This window comes from Macrotis lagotis, chromosome 1 (genome assembly GCF_037893015.1).
Source record: "Macrotis lagotis isolate mMagLag1 chromosome 1, bilby.v1.9.chrom.fasta, whole genome shotgun sequence".
Classification (NCBI taxonomy): domain Eukaryota; kingdom Metazoa; phylum Chordata; class Mammalia; order Peramelemorphia; family Peramelidae; genus Macrotis; species Macrotis lagotis.
In genome coordinates, this window is record NC_133658.1 from 322,501,690 (window position 1) to 322,518,319 (window position 16,630).

Genomic DNA, 16,630 nt, shown 5'->3' on the forward strand with positions numbered 1-16,630 from the left:
AACCCAGTTATGGTATTGTAAATGTTTAACAGTTGACTCTACAAAATAACTATTATCAGAAAGAAAAAAAAGAAACATATCAAAAGTATTTGACTTATTTGCAAGATGAGGGGAGATACCTAGCAAAGGCAACTGGGCCAGAATGTGAAGTTGTGTAAAATCTTATGAAGAAGGATGAGTATCATCTTGTAAAATAGAGTGAAATCTTTTTAAAGGAAATTCAACAAGATAGTAATATTATTCCAATATCATTTAATGATGAAAATGGAAAGAGAATTTCAAATAGAAGAAAACAAAAAAAGATTTATTTTTAAAAACTAATTACAACAAACTTTTTCCATGAATAATAATGGAACCAAAATATCAGTCATGAGTTCAACTGCAGAAGTGATGGTTTTGTTTCTTCTTTGCCTAAACATATTTCTTCAATTTCTTTTTCTTAACCCTATAGATGGTATTTCTAGAGTTTGTTGGTTGTTCTTCATTCTCACTTTTTCCTCCAGTCATCTGGGACCAGTGGTCAGATATAGATCAGGATGACTGGAGATAGCCTTAGATGTAGAAGGGGACCTTCATCTTTTTGAAGTAAGATCTTTAAATATTCTTGCCTTGACTGAGCAAAGTTCATTTAGTGATTAGGCTAGGTAAGAAAGAAATGTAAGAATTGTATAGAAAGGAGAATTGTATAGAAAGGAAAGAAGGAAGAAAAATACAAAGAAGGAAAGAACTGTGTTGCCTAATTGGTCAGTAGTAGGGAAACCCCTACTACTCACATAGGTTGTTCTTCATTCCTGAAGAGAACTATGACATCAGGGATGTGATGTAATGTCATGACATGCAAATGAATAGAATTTGCAGGGTCAACAGGCTCACTTTCTCCCCAGGAATCATCTAGTTTGAGTGGTCAGATATAGTTCACAGCAACTAGAGATGGTCCTCATTTCTAGAGCTATGTTAAACAGAAATGGTAACAAATGATAAAATTGCTTTACCCTTGATCTTACTAGAAAGAATTCTGGTTTTTTCCCATTACATAAAATGCTAACTCTTGGTTTTATAGATACTTTTTTACCATATTAAGGAAATGTCTATTTCTAGGTTTTGTGTTTTTTTGAAGTAAAAATGGTATTTTGTCAAAAGTTTTTTCTACCTCTATTTTTACAATTGTATGGCTCATCTTATTTTTAACATGATCAATTATGTTTATAGTTTTCCTAATATTAAATCAGCATTTTCATTGTAAAGTCAACTTGGTTATATAGAGTTTAACCTTTGATTTTTTTTTACTATAGCTAATATTTCATGAAAAAATTTTGCATCAGTGTTCATTAGAGCTATTGGTCAATAGTTTTATTTCTCTAGTTTGATTCTCCCTGGTTTAGGTATCAAAATTATATTTATAGAAATTTGATAAGCTCTATATTTTTCAGTTTATGTAATATTGGATTTCACTTTTCTTAGAATTTTTGATAGAATTAGCTTGCAAATTCATCTAGTCCAGGGTTTTTTCTTTTTAGAATGTATGACTTGTTTAATAGATTAAGATATCTTCTGGGGCCGCTAGGTAACGCAGTGGATAGAGCACCGGCCCTGGAGTCAGGAGTACCTGGGTTCAAATCCGACCTCAGACACTTAATAATTACCTAGCTGTGTGGCCTTGGGCAAGCCACTTAACCCTATTTGCCTTGCAAAAAAACTTAAAAAAAAGATATCTTCTACTTTTTTCTTACTACATGGGGGTGTTTTGTGCTTTTGTAAATATTCCTCTATTACACTTGGGTTTTTTAAATTTTCTTGGCAAAGAATTGGGCAAAATGATTTCTAATAATATGCCCTTTTTGGTCTTCATTTGTTGTGAATTTGCCTCTTTCATTTTTGATCTTGTTTTTCTTTTCTTTTTCATCAAATTAACTAATGGTTTATCTTTTTTTTTAAACATGTCCTAGTTTATTAATGGTATTTTTTTTTTTGCTTTCATTTTTTTGTTAATTTCTTCTTTGATTTTCAGGATTTCTCTTTTCTTGATTAGAGTTTTAAAAACTTGTTGACTTTTTTGGAATTTTTAAAAATTCCACGTCCACTTCACTGACCTGTTCTTTCTTTCCCTTGTTGATGGAAAGCGTTTAGAGATAGAAAATTTTCCGTCACGACTGCGAGGGAATAGCACACTCTGGTTATTTGTCATTATCATTCACAAAATTGCCTATCTTTTGTTCTTCGACTCATCCAAGCATCTTTAGCTTGAAGCTGGCTCGCTTTTTTCACTCCTCTTGGCCCCAGAGTGCACTCAACAGTCTTCACACACCGCCCCTCAGCTCCCGCCTGCCCCCACCCCAGTCCTGCCCGCTTCATCCGACCTTTCCTTTTCTGCTTTGGGGGCTACGGGCGGGCAAGCCCCACTCAGGCAGAGACCCGCCCTCCAGCGGCTCCTTGGGTAAACCCAGGAGGAAGTTTTGGGGCTAAATCGAAGCCCTCATCTTTACTGGAGCATCCAAAGAAAATGTCTTTCAAGTCCCAGGGCGGGTGGGGGGGGGGGCTGGCAAGGAAAAAAGGGGCAAAGTCTGTGGCACCGCTTCCCCCTAACCTAACCACGCGGAGCAGGGATTAAAAGTCAGTGCAGAACCATCTGAACCTTTAGCAAAGGAGGACCTCTAAGGCAGGTGCCGGGCTTGGGGCTGAGGGGAGCAGGTCAAGACGGAAGGTGTGAAGACAGCCCTCGGCCCGTGGCCTTCTGGGAATTGTAGTCCCCAGCGTGCGCCTGGAGACGTATGCGCATGCTCGCCGCCATGACGTGGAAAAGCTGATTTCCTCCGCGTCGCTTCTTCGGGCTCAGCGTCCAGCCACCAGGTATTTAGTGCTCGATCGTGCGGCCCCGAACCCGCTCGCAGTCTTGCCCTAATCGGAGCAGGTCCGGGAGGGGAAGAACGGCCGTGGCGCCCCCTGGCCCGCCCTCGGCGCCGGAGCCCGCGGCCGAGCCGCGTGGACCGAGGCCGCTGCCGGACCCCGGCAGAGTGTGAGCCCCTCGCGGGCGCGGACCGCGTCGGACTGGAGGCTCCGAGTAAACCCGAATCAGTGCGTGGCCGGCACTCCCCGCGTGGCCGGCACTCCCCGCGTGGCCGGCACTCCCCGCGTGGCCGGCACTCCCCGCGGGCCCGGCACTCCCGGCGTGGCCGGCACTCCCCGCGGGCCCGGCACTCCCGGCGTGGCCGGCACTCCCCGCGGGCCCGGCACTCCCCGCGTGGCCGGCACTCCCCGCGTGGCCGGCACTCCCCGCGTGGCCGGCACTCCCCGCGGGCCCAGCAGCCCGGCACTCCCCGCGTGGCCGGCACTCCCCGCGGGCCCAGCAGCCCGGCACTCCCGGCGTGGCCGGCACTCCCCGCGTGGCCGGCACTCCCCGCGGGCCCGGCACTCCCGGCGTGGCCGGCACTCCCCGCGGGCCCGTCTTGTGCGTCCGCCGACTCCTGCCCGGCGGCCCCGCCTGCGGGGGAAGCTGGAGGAAGATGCCGCGCCTGGCCGGGGCCTGACCCGGGCTTTGGGGGCGCGGCCGCCTTGGGGCCCGTGAGAGCGCCCGGAGGCCTCTGAGCAGTGGGAGCCCGGGGAGATCCGGCCCGGGTGCTTGGGGACGGGAGGGTCCCCGGGGGGCGAGTGCCCGCGCAGGGAAGCGGGGGGCAGGAGAGGCGCAACGGACAGACAGGCGGCATCCCAGCCCCCTTTCCCATTTTTTCTTCCTACTATGCCCCTTTTTGCTTTCCCAGTACACATAGAGATTATCATCTTTGCAAGTCCAAAGGATGAGCCCATAGCTGTCATCACCTTGATCTCTGTCCGATTCTGGCCCAAATAGAGAAAAATTGGAGCAAGTTGTAGTCTTTCCACAAAGAACTTTTACTGAAAACACAAGGGAAAAAAAAACCTGATTCAAACAGCAAGTTTCTAGTATGCACTTATCCGAATACTATTCAAGTCTTTCCCACATTAGATTATTTGGTCAGCAGAAGCTAGCTCCTGCAGGGCATCTGACCCCGGCTCCCCTTTATCTTAAACCCTGTATGGGGAACCTTGCTGCTCATCTCCCCTTTGCAAACTTTGTAAACCTTAAGTGTTCCCTCCTGACTCCCTCTTGTGTTTCCTCCTTCTCTCTAAGGAGAGGCTGTTTGGTACTTGGATCTCTCGGGTGATGGGAATTATATATACATACACACATTTAAATTGTTTCCCAATACATTTTTATCCCTTACTATGCCCCAAAAAAACCACAAAAGAAGAACAAAAAAGTTCAGGAAAACTGATCATCATATTGAAAAATGTTCCTTACTCTTAGGCCTCCGCTTTTGTAAAGAAGTAAAGGGAAGATGGATTCTTTTACCTCTCTTTGAAGCTAGGCTTGGTTATTAGGGACTTTATATATATTGGTTTTTGTAAGGCAGTGGGGTTAGGTCACTTGCCCAAGGTCACACAGGTAAGTAATTATTAAGTGTCTGAGGCTGGATTTGAAATCAGGTCCTCCTGACTCCAGGGCTAGTGCCCTTTCCACTGCTGCCCCACCTAGCTGCCCCAGGACAATATATTTTTAATTAGTTAATAGGTCAGTTTTCATTAGGAAAGGAGAAACCCATTATATATCAGTAGTTGGACATTATATCAAATCATGACCAATGATATTAGACTAACATTACCATAGTATGAAATATATTTTGTTTTTAAAGAGTACAGAGATCATTTTTTTCCTTTTCTTTATGAACTGACCAAGAAATGGACAAACATGAACATCTCAGTATTTCAAAGATTACTTCCCCATTGACCATTCTTGGATTAGAGAATAGGGGGAAGAGGTAGATCTCTCTAACTTTGTGGTTATGGGTCTCCTATGTTGTCCTCCAGTCTTATCTTTGTAAAACATCCTCTAGCCAAGGTTCTTCTCATCATTCCCTGTTAGCTGTCCTTAGTGGCATCTGGTGGGGTAAGTGGAATAAATTGGGGAGAGAAGAACTCTACAATCATACCTTCTTTTAAGCCGTTTTCTCCAAAGGCTTCTGCCATTCTAGCTGTATATTAAGTAGCTCATTTAGTTTTTTACTTCTCAGAAAGCTTTTTCATCATTTATCTCATTTGGGCCTCCTTAGGACCCTATGAATCAGGTAAAATAGATATAATCTTTCTGTTGTACAAGTTTGGAAACTGATTGGACAAGTAAGTTACCTGGAGTTTCTTATTAGCAAGGGAACCAGGACTTGAATCCAGCTCTTCTGATTTTGGTCCTGTGTTTATTAAGTGATATTTCGCCCTGATTGAAAACCTCATGTTTTATATCTATGAAACTGAAGATTGTAATTTGGGGGAAAGGCACAGCAGAATGTTTTGATGAGCTTCACATTAATAAAAGCTTTCAGAACTACACCTTTATTTGTCTGACTGTCTTTGAAAGTAGTTTCACTGGGACTGTAGACATTAGGACATTACTCCTTGAACTACTGGGAACACAAGGATAGATTCTGGGTCCTAAATGGCAATGTCTGTGTTTCTCATTGGGAATGGGGCAACTCTTCATGGTGTCCCTTGGTCCTGCTTTGTTCAGAAGGAGTGTGGGGAATCACATCAACTGGCATGTAGGCTGATGAGTCTGGGAACCACAAAGCAGATGGGTTTCCCTCATGGCTCCTTTCTCTTTCCCAGCTCTGCTTTCTCAGGACTCTACCCTTCCCCAAGAGGGGAGCATGGAGGAAGAGAGAGTTAACTCTGGGCTCCTGACAGCCAAATCCCAGGTGAGTTGGGGTTACTTCTCTCTTTTGAAATGCCATCTCAGGTGTCAGAAGGTAAAAACATTTCCTCTCTCATCCATTTTCTTTTCTGTCCAAGGATGTGAGCTCCAATTCTTTCTTTAAAAAGTTTTTGGTATTTAAATGATTAGTAAATAATGTTCTCAACTTAACTATCTTAGTATCCTCTTCAGTATTCTTATTCTCTTTGCCCAGCTTCCACTTAACCATTAAATAGGTAATTCATAGCTACATGCTCATTTCTATATTCAAGAACCTATGAATAGAACAAATATACAAGATAACTTTCACTCTCAAGAAACTTAGTTTCTGTTACTCTCTTAGTTTCTATAACTGCAATAAATAAAAGAATTAAACCAGATGAATATCAAGGTCCTTAATACATTTGAGAGCCAAGGGAGTATGTATATGTGATTTACTTAATACTACACTGAGAGATATTTATTGAACTTGTTCTTCAATCTGGGACCTTTGACTCCTTTTCTAGTACTCTTCCAACAGGTTACAGCTCACCAGGGAAAAAAGACGCACATACAAAATAATTATTTTTTATTACAAGTAAAAATACAAATATCCTAGTAATTGTCAAAATAAGTAGCATAGATAATAGAAGTCAGATCAATATGAACCAGAGTGGCAAAAGACTAGGATTTCAGCTGACCTGGAGGTTGGATAGATTTATGTATATTTGGAAAGGCTCAGAGAGGGCATTTCCATTAGGAAGATCATCATGAATAAAGTCTTGGAGGCAGAGTGAGCACCAGGTCAACCAAAATGGAAGTATCATATTGGAAAGTAGTGGAAAGTGGAAAGGATAGATAGGGCAGAGTTGTATTGTGGGAGGATGTGAATACCAGCAACCTGAGGAATTTAGATTTGAGACCACTTGATTTTGAGACAGGGAAGAGACGTGTTGAATAGTTATTTGATTAAAAGAAAAGGAAGTTAATATAAATGTTTATATGATGGGAGGTTCTATTGATTGTAAATATAGATATGATGGTCAAACATTTTTAGACCATTTTCCTGAAACATTTTCCACGAGAAGAAATTTTCACTTCAACAAGTACAAATGTCATAACTCTTAAAGATTTTTCTCTGAGAAATGCTCCAATTATTAAGGAGTGTGGCAGCAGAGCAACTTTCCTAGTTATTTTCCTAGAATCACATTACTTAAAAAACCAAAATGATAGGGATGACAATCCAGAGGGAGTGAAATGCCTAATAACATTATTATAAATCCATAATCCTAATAACATTATTATAAATCCATATTGGATATACAATTAGAGTTGTAAACATAGTACTTTAATAGTACTCTTATGACTATTATCCACAGTAAAGTAGATAAGAATTTTTCCAGTTTAAAATTCCATAGATCAACTTTCATATATGTGTGACACTACTTTAATCAGTCTTCAGGTATCCAATTTATGGTGCTTTGGGAGAAAAAAGGTTACAAAAGCCATATTTTTCTGAAGTAAACTAGTGAATCTTAATTGTTATATTCTGGTGATTACTTCAAGGAACAACTGTGATCTAGTGAAAAGTACTGGACTTGGAGTCAAGATCAGCATTTTTTTTTTGGCAAGGCAGTGGGGTTAAGTGTCTTGCCCACAGCCATACTACAATTAAGTAAGTTTTAAGTATCTGAGGCTGAATTTGAATCAAGGTCAACATTTTAGTCTTAGTTGTGATATGCCTATTATCTGTTGGGCCATGGGCAAGTTGTATAACTTCTTTGAACTTCTAAGTTTCTTCTCTGTTAATGAAGATAATAACAATATGAATTCTGTTTGCCGCAGAGGATTATTGTGAGAAAAGTGTTATATAAGCCTTGTAAAGTAAAGGTAGATGTGGAACTATTAATTTTTTTACATTCTTCAATATTAAATTCAATACATTTGAACAGACATTTAAGTGTTTACCATATTCAAGTCATTATGTTAGCTCTTTAGACATAAAATGGCACTCAAGCTTAAGTAACTTCTTGTGTTTTGCCTGGAGAAAGTAAAGAATGATGTACATAACTCTTAAGTAATAATTAATTAAGGTAGGGTGAGATGAATGCAGAGGAGAGATCCAAAATAGCTTAAGAAAAATGGAGAAAACTTGCATTTGTATGGTAGAGGGAGGTACTGAACTAAACCTTTGAATAAAGGTAAGATAGACAGATAAGGAAAGAGCTCCTTCCAAACATGAGGAGCAATCTACACTGCTTTCATGAAGGTAAATGAAGTTTAAGAAATGAGAAAGTGAGATTGGGAAAAGCCACGGTTTGGAATTCAGGAAGGGAAATAATGTGAAATAAGGCTAAAAAAGTAAGTCAGAGCCAGATTGTGTAGGATTTTAAATTCTAGATAAAATCTTGATTTCTAAGAGTCAATACAGAGCCACTGATAATTTTTGAACAGAGAAATGATACCACCACCACCACCATCATAGTTAGATCAAGTGCCAAAAATAGGAATTTCATTGTCATTTATTTAGGTTTCTTGTTTGAGTCATAGAATTCAAAGACCAAATAATAAAGTATTATAATGTGACACATTATTATAAATCCATATTGGATATTACAATTAGAGTCTTTTGCAAACATTAACATTAATATAGTACTCTAATGTTTGCAAAGCTTTTGAGTCTCAATAATCTTGTGAAATAATGTATTATTATTATTATTATTCCCATTTTATAAAGGAGGCAATTGAGGCTTAATTCACTTGTCCATAGCCAGGATATGTGAGTTAGAATTTGAAGCCAGGAGCTCCTTTTGTTTGATGAGATCAATTACCATATTAGTAAAGCTAAATTACAACTCTATTTGTGCTTTTCCTAATTGCTAGGTCCTTTACATTCCACATATTCAGAACTATACTGTTAATAATTTATATTTACCTTATGGTTTGCAAGCTTAGTTTCAGGCTTGTCTTCCTCACTGTTCCCTAGTCACCCCCTCCCCATATCCAATCAGTTGCCAAGTCTTCAATTCTTCCTGCATATCTCCCAGATGCATCCTCATCTCCTCTCATATTACATACTACTTTAAAATCTTAATCATCTCTTACTTTAACTATTGCTGTAGCCTCTTAATATTCCTAAATCTCAGAGCTGATCATGTCATCCATTGATTTGTTATTGACTGAAGGATAGAAACTACCACCAATAGCCAGCAATGCTCCCTTCAGTTCTTTCCCCCCCATCCCTACCCCTTACCTCCCCACTGGCATTTACAATCTGATTCTAATCTACTTTTCCACAGTTATGTTATTCTCCTTCACATACTTTATGTTCCTGCCAAAATAGCCAAGAACTGTTCCTAGACACATTCTGTTTCCTTTCTCTGCAAATCTATCTTCCATTCATGAAATCCACTCCTTCCTCACCTTTGCCTTTCAACATCTTTAGCTTCGCTCCCCAGCTGAGGTACCAACTCTAAAGCAAAATACATCTCCATTTTTTCCAGCGCATCCCCTTTCCCCTTCACCTTGCACCCCTTTCCCTCTCAGTTAATGTGTTCTTCCTTGCTATATTATCTTGTATTGATTTAATTGTGTACTGTACCACTGGTAGAATGTAAGCTTCTTGAGGGCAGACACTTGTGTGTGCATGTATTTATATGTGTCCATTCCCAGTGCCTAACATTGTACTTTGCACATAGTGGGTGCTTAATAAATATTTGTTAAATGGTCAAATGATTTTTTTAAAAAGTCCATGTTGCCAATCGTTTGGTCATAAATTACATGAATTATATAATAAATTATTGTGAATTTCAACTTTATTTTGTTATACTTGGCTTAGAATTTGGAACTAAAACAAACATTAGATCATTTAACCCAAACCACTTATTTTTTAGAGACTAAAATTGAGGTCTATGGAGGAAAAGTGATTTGTTCTGAGTTGCATGGCTAGTTCATTGGAGAGTCAAGGTTAAAATCAAGTTCACCTGACTATTAGTGAACATTCTTTTTTCTTTTTGTTTTTTGCAAAGTAATGGATTAAGTGATTTGCCCAAAGTCACACAGCTAGGTAATTATTAAGGGTCTGAGGCTGGATTTGAATTCAGGTCCTCCTGACTCCAGGGCTGGTGCTGTATCCATTACACCACCAAGTTGCCCCTATTAATAAGCATTCTTTCCTCTATGCCATAACCACCAGATTGTAGGAAAAATAGTTTTTTCTTTCCTACAATTTAATTGATAAAATTAATTGTGAATAATAATTAACCTTGAGTTGTAGTTACCAATATTCAGAAGCCATAGAAATTTGTCTAGGATTTTTTTTAAATAATTGAGAAATTATAACACATTTGTATTGGTTTACAGGAAAATATTTTTTTAAAAAATAATTTTAAATGATCTAAATTATAGTCAGGAGGACTCATCTTCCTGGGTTCAAATCTAGTCTCAGACACTAGTTTGTGACCTTAGGCAAGTCAGTTAGCCCTGTTTGTCTCAGTTTCCTCATTGGTAAAATGAGCTGGACTAGGAAATGGGAAACCACTTAAGGATCTTTGCCAAGAAAATCCCAAATGGGGTCACAAAAAGTCAGACATGGCTGAAAATGACTGAACAATAACAAACAACAACAGATTGTAAACTCTTGAGAGGTGGAAGCCAAAATGTTTTTATCATCCTCCTCAGTTAACATAATATTTCCACTGAGTAGATTAACAATAGAATTATAAGATTTTAAAGTTGTAAGAGATCTAAATTCTAATGTATTTGTTTGATAAATGATAAAAAAAATTAAGTTGTGAATCTTCATAGTGGTGTTCCAAGCATGAAACTTAAAAAAAAAGGTATATATATATATATATATATATATATATATATATATATATATATATATTTCAATGCCCATAAAAAAATCTAAATTTTCACCTGATTTTATTCTTAAAGCAAGGCTTAAGTGTTGAGGGAAATTTCAAATTCTTGAGCCATCTATGTTGTACAGAATTTTATTTTGGAGACAAAAGAGACCCACATTTCATGCATAAATTAAAATTTTTTTTGAAAATTCCCCAACTTTTCTAAGTATTGGAAATTTCCAAATTATAACTATTACTGTTCAAATCCATTTTTTAAAATTTGAAAACTATTCTGTTTCTTCCAAATTCCTTGAAAGCATGCCCTTTTCTTAGTGGAGATGGCCATCCTCACATATCTCTAGATTTAGAATCACAGACCATTTTTGTTGTACTTAAAATCCATATGTCTGTAACATATAAGATGATAGATAACAAGATTCCTTGAGAGATACATCGTGATAACAGGATGTATATGTGCCTATCTCCTCCGCATACCTACAGATCTCTTGTAGATTGGAATCTATTAGTGGGTAACATGCTTAATGTAGCAAAGCTCTGAAATATTTCAGACTCCCTTCAGAGAAATGTTTGTCCATTCATAAGATCTTAAGTAATAAAATACCATTCTTGATGAAGACCGCATATTGCCAATTCATAGGAAGCCCATTCACTTATTGTACCAGTATATATTTTTGCATAAGTACTGTAAAAGGTCATGAAGTGGGCCCAGAATTAAACATGAAACAGAATTGGATAAGTTGCACTTAAGAAATTATTCATTGCTTTCAAAAACCTTCAAATATTCACCAAAATGTCTTCAATGCCAATATCTTCCCAATGATGCTACATGACTGTGTGTCATTAAACACCATTATCTTTAAAGAAGATATAGAGAAATACAGTTACCTTAAATGGCTGTAGCACTTTACTAATGATTTACATACCATAAGTTGCAAAAAAGACAAAATACTCATGACAGAAGGCAATGTAACAAGAGCAAGGGAAAATAGATGGATGGTTCAAATATTGTATTGGAATCCATGTAGTAGCAAAAGACCCAAAGAAAGTCCTCTAGCACATTGGGTAGATCTTCCATGAAGGATTTATGACAGAACATTGCCTATATTGTATAAATTGGGAAGGCATGTTTAAGTTTTATATTGCACTAGAAGGGGAATCAACATCAACAATCATATAATTACAAATCCATCAGTTTCAAAACATTAGATTAAATAAATCAGCTTATGTTTAGTAAAAGATTAGGGATAGCCTCTCATGTTACCCTTATAGAGACAGGCTAGAGGTATTGGGCTCTTCGATGTAGCTAGATAGTCAATAGCTCAGCTAGATTTTCATTTGGTCTAATGATCCAAATTGGTCAATATCATCTTGGAAGTAGGTATTGAGTTGAGTGTCTTAGGTATCTGTTCTTGACCCTGTGCTGTTCAGCATTTTTATCAACTACTTATCTATCTGGACATAGGAGTATGTGTAATAAGCAATTGAAAAGTTGAATAAAAACTGGTATTGTTCTCTCATGTCTTGAGTATATTTACATTCTGAACCAAAAAAGTATGATCCAATAAGGCAAAGACCATGTTTCTTACTTTTTTAAAAGGTAGTTACATAGAAAAAAAATTTTTTTTGAGTCAATTTGAAATGCTTAACAGTCTTTAAACTTATTGAATTGAGATTTGGGTTTGAAGCGACTTCGGGTCATCTAAGACATACCCTCCTGAAATATTAGACTTGTGGTCCATCCCTGCCAGGTAGGCATCTATAGGGAACCCACTTCTCTTTATAAAGCCATCCTACTTTTGGACAGTTCCAATTATTACAAAGTTTTTCCTTATATTGAAAAGAAATCCATTCATTAATTCTACTTTTCCTTATATTGAAAAGAAATCCACCCATTAATTCTACTTCTAAGCCTATTTCTAGGATCCTAACCTTCCAGGATAAACAGAATGAATTCAATGTCTTCTACATGAAAACACTGCAGATATTTCTGTGTTATCAGTCAACAAGCATTAACTAAATATTTAGCATTCCAGACACTGTACCAAGTGCTAGGGGTGTGGTTGCAAGAATGGGGCCCTTTTCTCAACAAGTTTTCATTCTAATAGTAGGATATAACATCCACAAATAAGGGAATATAGAATATATAGGAAATATATAGTGATTGGAAAATAGTAACGGGAATTAGGAAATTCAATGAGACAACACTTGAACTGAGCCTTGAAGGGAGTGGGAGTTTCCAAGAAGTGGAAGTGAGGAGATGGTATTCCTGGTACGTGGAACTGCTTTTACAAAGAAAGAGGTGGAATATGGAACATCATGTAGGGACAAGAACAAGTAGGACCAGTGTGGTTGAAGCATAAATCATGTGAAGAAGTAGTGTATAATCAGCCTATAAAATAAATTGGAGACAGAAGATTTTTAAAGGCTACAAACTCTATTTGTATTCTATTCTAAAGCATAAACCAGTTAAGTTTTCCTAGCAAATGGTTACACCTGTGCTTTAGGAATATTAGTTTGTCAACTGGGTGGAGGATGGACTACAGAAGGGCAAGACTGGATGTAGGGATTCCTGTGAAGAGTCTGTTGCAGCAGTTCAGGCAGCAGGTGATAAAAGACGTGAACTAGGTTGTGGTGGAAAGAGAGAGATGAATCTAAGAGATATTGAGATGAAATTGATACAGTTTGTCAATTGATTGATATTAAACATTCCCAGATTGCTCTTCCTTATGTTAATATCTTCAAAATGTGACACCTGGATCTGAGTACAGCACTCCAAATGTATATGACCAGAACAGTACAGTGAGACTGTCAACCGCCTTTGTTCTTTGTTCTTCCCTGATTGCAACTAAAATTTGCATTAGCTTTTTTGACTTTCTATTGACTCATACTTGACTTGTAGTCCAGTAAAATCCATAGGTCTTTTTTGAAGAGGAGTCTTATCAGTTCATGATCTCATTCTTGTATATATCATTGATTTTTGAAAGAATAATATTCATCCCTTTTTGACCCATTTGTTCAGTCCATCAAAATCTCTTGAATCCCAATTTTGACAATTTTAATGTATTAGTTATCCTTCTCAGCTTCATGTCATATGTAAATATTCCATCTGTAAACATTACATCTTTGTCTTCATTGAATTTATTAGTAAAAATGTTGAACAGAATAGATCCAAGAAAGGATGCTGTAAGTATTCCTCTGGAGATTTCCGTACAACTTGATTTCAACTCATTAACTACTAGTTTTAAGGGTCCAAATTCAACTTGTTTTAAATATACCTAATTCTGCTATTAGCCAGTCTGGATCTTTCCATCTTGTCTTCAGCAATATATATAATGAAAGACTGAGAAAGGACTTGCTGAAATTGAAGTATATTTATGTCTTATAGCACTCATTTAATCTATTGTCTAACAATCCCATTTTTTCAAAAAAAACAGTATTTGGATTTGATTAATTCATGCTGGTCCATATATCCTTATTAAGACCATTTCCTGTAAAGCCTGCCCTCATTCTCTGATGCTCCTAGCTTCCCCAAAAGCCACGTTGTTGATGGTTCTAGGTTTAGCAGGAATGTCTTTGAAATTTCAGGAGTCATTGACGTTCAAGGATGTGGCTGTGGACTTCACCCCGGAAGAATGGGGGCATCTGTACCCTGCTCAGAGGGACCTGTACAGGGAAGTAATGCTGGAAAACTATAGGAACCTGGTCTCATTGGGTAAGGGTGGCTTCCCTATATGATTCAGAATCTGCCCTTTGTAGTATCTTTGTTCCTCAATTGTTAAATGCAATGGGGCCTCTGAAGTGTTAGCAGAGTTTGGGCTTGGACTGCAGGGTTCAGAGAAACAGGGTGTCCTCTTTCCAAGAGAAAGGTCTATATGTCATATCATTAGAAATGGGCAGTTCAGTGTGCTGTTCATTATGCTGCACCTTTCTCACCCTTCAGATGTCTTGAAGAGCAAATCACTGGGACTGAATTCTAGGATTGTTCTTTGTCCCCAGCACACAAATACCCAAGTCCTTTGTCTTTACCCATGAGCAGGGCATCAAGTTTCCAAACCACATTTGATCTCTCAGTTGGAGCAAAGAAAAGAACCTTGGATGATGGAGAGAAAAATTCCAAGAGGGAACTTCCCAGGTGAGTGAGGAGAGCGAGGCAAATAGCAGACACTGTAAGTAACAGTCATGATGGTTGGGAATGTTGTGTGGGTGGCCCTCTACAAAAATCCTAATACCTATGGAGAAGACTGAGCCCATTTGATAAGAGCTACCTTGAATATCCTGACTTCATCTTATGTCATAGAAGAGACTTAGATGTTATCTAATATCCCCTTTTATATAGGATTTTTTCCCTATAGCATCCCTAAAAGATAGGTGACTATCCAGCTTCTACTTGAACATTTATAATGCCAACAAGATAGCATGTTCATGACTTTTCTTCTTTCCACCTCCTCTTCATTATAGGACTTGATATCTTCAAATCTCTATTTTTCCTTTTCTATAATTGGTCCCTTAGAGAACTTAATCAAAGTGATTATTTCAACTATCCTTTTTAATGCAAATGACTCTCAAAATTATATACATCCATATGTGTCTCATATGTACTAATCACATTTTCACCTGCCTCTATGATAATCTATTTGGATATCCCATTGTTCACTTTAAATTCAACATATTTCAAGTTGAATTTATCATATTTTATCACAGATACCTTATCAAATCCTTTATTTTTGCCAATGGTAATGTTAAAACTCTCCTAATCTAGAAATTATAGATTCATATTAAGTAATCCATCTCCATGTCCAATCTGTCATCAAATCTTGTTAATCTCTCTTAACACTCAGTCCTCACTCCCCCATCATTCTAGACCAGGTCTATAATACCTTACAGTTTGATTACTGATGTGATGGAAGGAGCACTGAATCAGAAAATCTTGGTTCAAATCCTAGGAAACCTTGGATAATTCATTTTCCTCTAAAGGTTTCAATTTTTTAGTGACCCAAAATTAGAGGGTTGAATTTTTAGTTCTCTTCTATTTCTAAATTGTATGTACCATGGTTAATATTAATTGCACCTAGTCTTTGTAATGGTAAGCTTTTTCTTCCCTCTAATCTATATTGTATGTGATTGTTAAATTAATCTACATTGATCAGTACATTGAAGCTATTCACTATTGACTACAAAAAAAAATTTCTGAGCAGTAGAATGGTAGAGTGGATAGAATACTGGACTTGGAGTCAGAAAGTCCTGGATTCAAATCCATCTTCAACCATTTATTAGCTGTGTTATCTGGCAAGTCTTTTAACTTCTTTGAGCCTCAGTTTCCTTTTTAGTGGCCCCTGAGGTCCATTCTAGGTCTAAACCTATGATTCTATGAACATCTAGAAAAGGGAGGAAAAAAATACCTTGTCTCTGAGTTCTAAAGAAATCAGAAATATTAGTCAACAATCTTAGCTGAGGTTTCATGGTTTTTAGTCTTGAAGGAAACAGATCTTCAAATGGACAAAATGAATATAAGAAAGTCATTATCCTGTCAAGATGCTGTTCAGCTATGACTCCTGATTACTTCCTAAATCACATCTAAATCTTAATCTCCTCTGTTTTTCAACCAGTAGACTCTGCTTCATATTTTTAATAGATGATGCTCTTTTCTCTAACTGAGGTTTTGAATATATTCTGCTTTGTCTTAAACACCCTCTACTTTTCTTTTTGTCTACTAAATCCTTAGCACAAACCTTTAATGCCCACTGAAGTTCCTCTCCTCCAGGAAATCTTCCATGATTAATACATGTTATTTTGATATTCCTTTTTTTATGAAATTCTAAAACACATAGTTTTGACACATAGACCTATCATTTATTTATATGTTTTTTAGTTTCAATTTTTCACGTGCGTTAGTATTCTTATCTATCTAGTAAGTTCTTTCGGGGGAATGACCTTTATCTTACCCTACTTTTGTATCTCAGTACTGCTTAAATTGTAAATGCTTAGTAAACAATTGATTGGTTGGTTACTATGGAACCATGTTATG

At 37.9% G+C, this 16,630-nt stretch overlaps 1 protein-coding gene across 1 annotated transcript in view; it reads left to right on the forward strand.

The window, feature by feature from the left end:
• Positions 1-10,644: 10,644 nt before the first annotated feature.
• Positions 10,645-16,630, forward strand: part of LOC141505591 (uncharacterized) — a 47,839-nt gene continuing 41,853 nt past the window's right edge. Inside the window, exons 1-2 of the mRNA XM_074211532.1 lie at positions 10,645-14,317; positions 14,642-14,737. Coding sequence (XP_074067633.1) covers positions 14,119-14,317; positions 14,642-14,737 — 295 coding nt within the window. The 5' untranslated portion in view covers positions 10,645-14,118. The remainder of the gene's footprint in view (positions 14,318-14,641; positions 14,738-16,630) is intronic.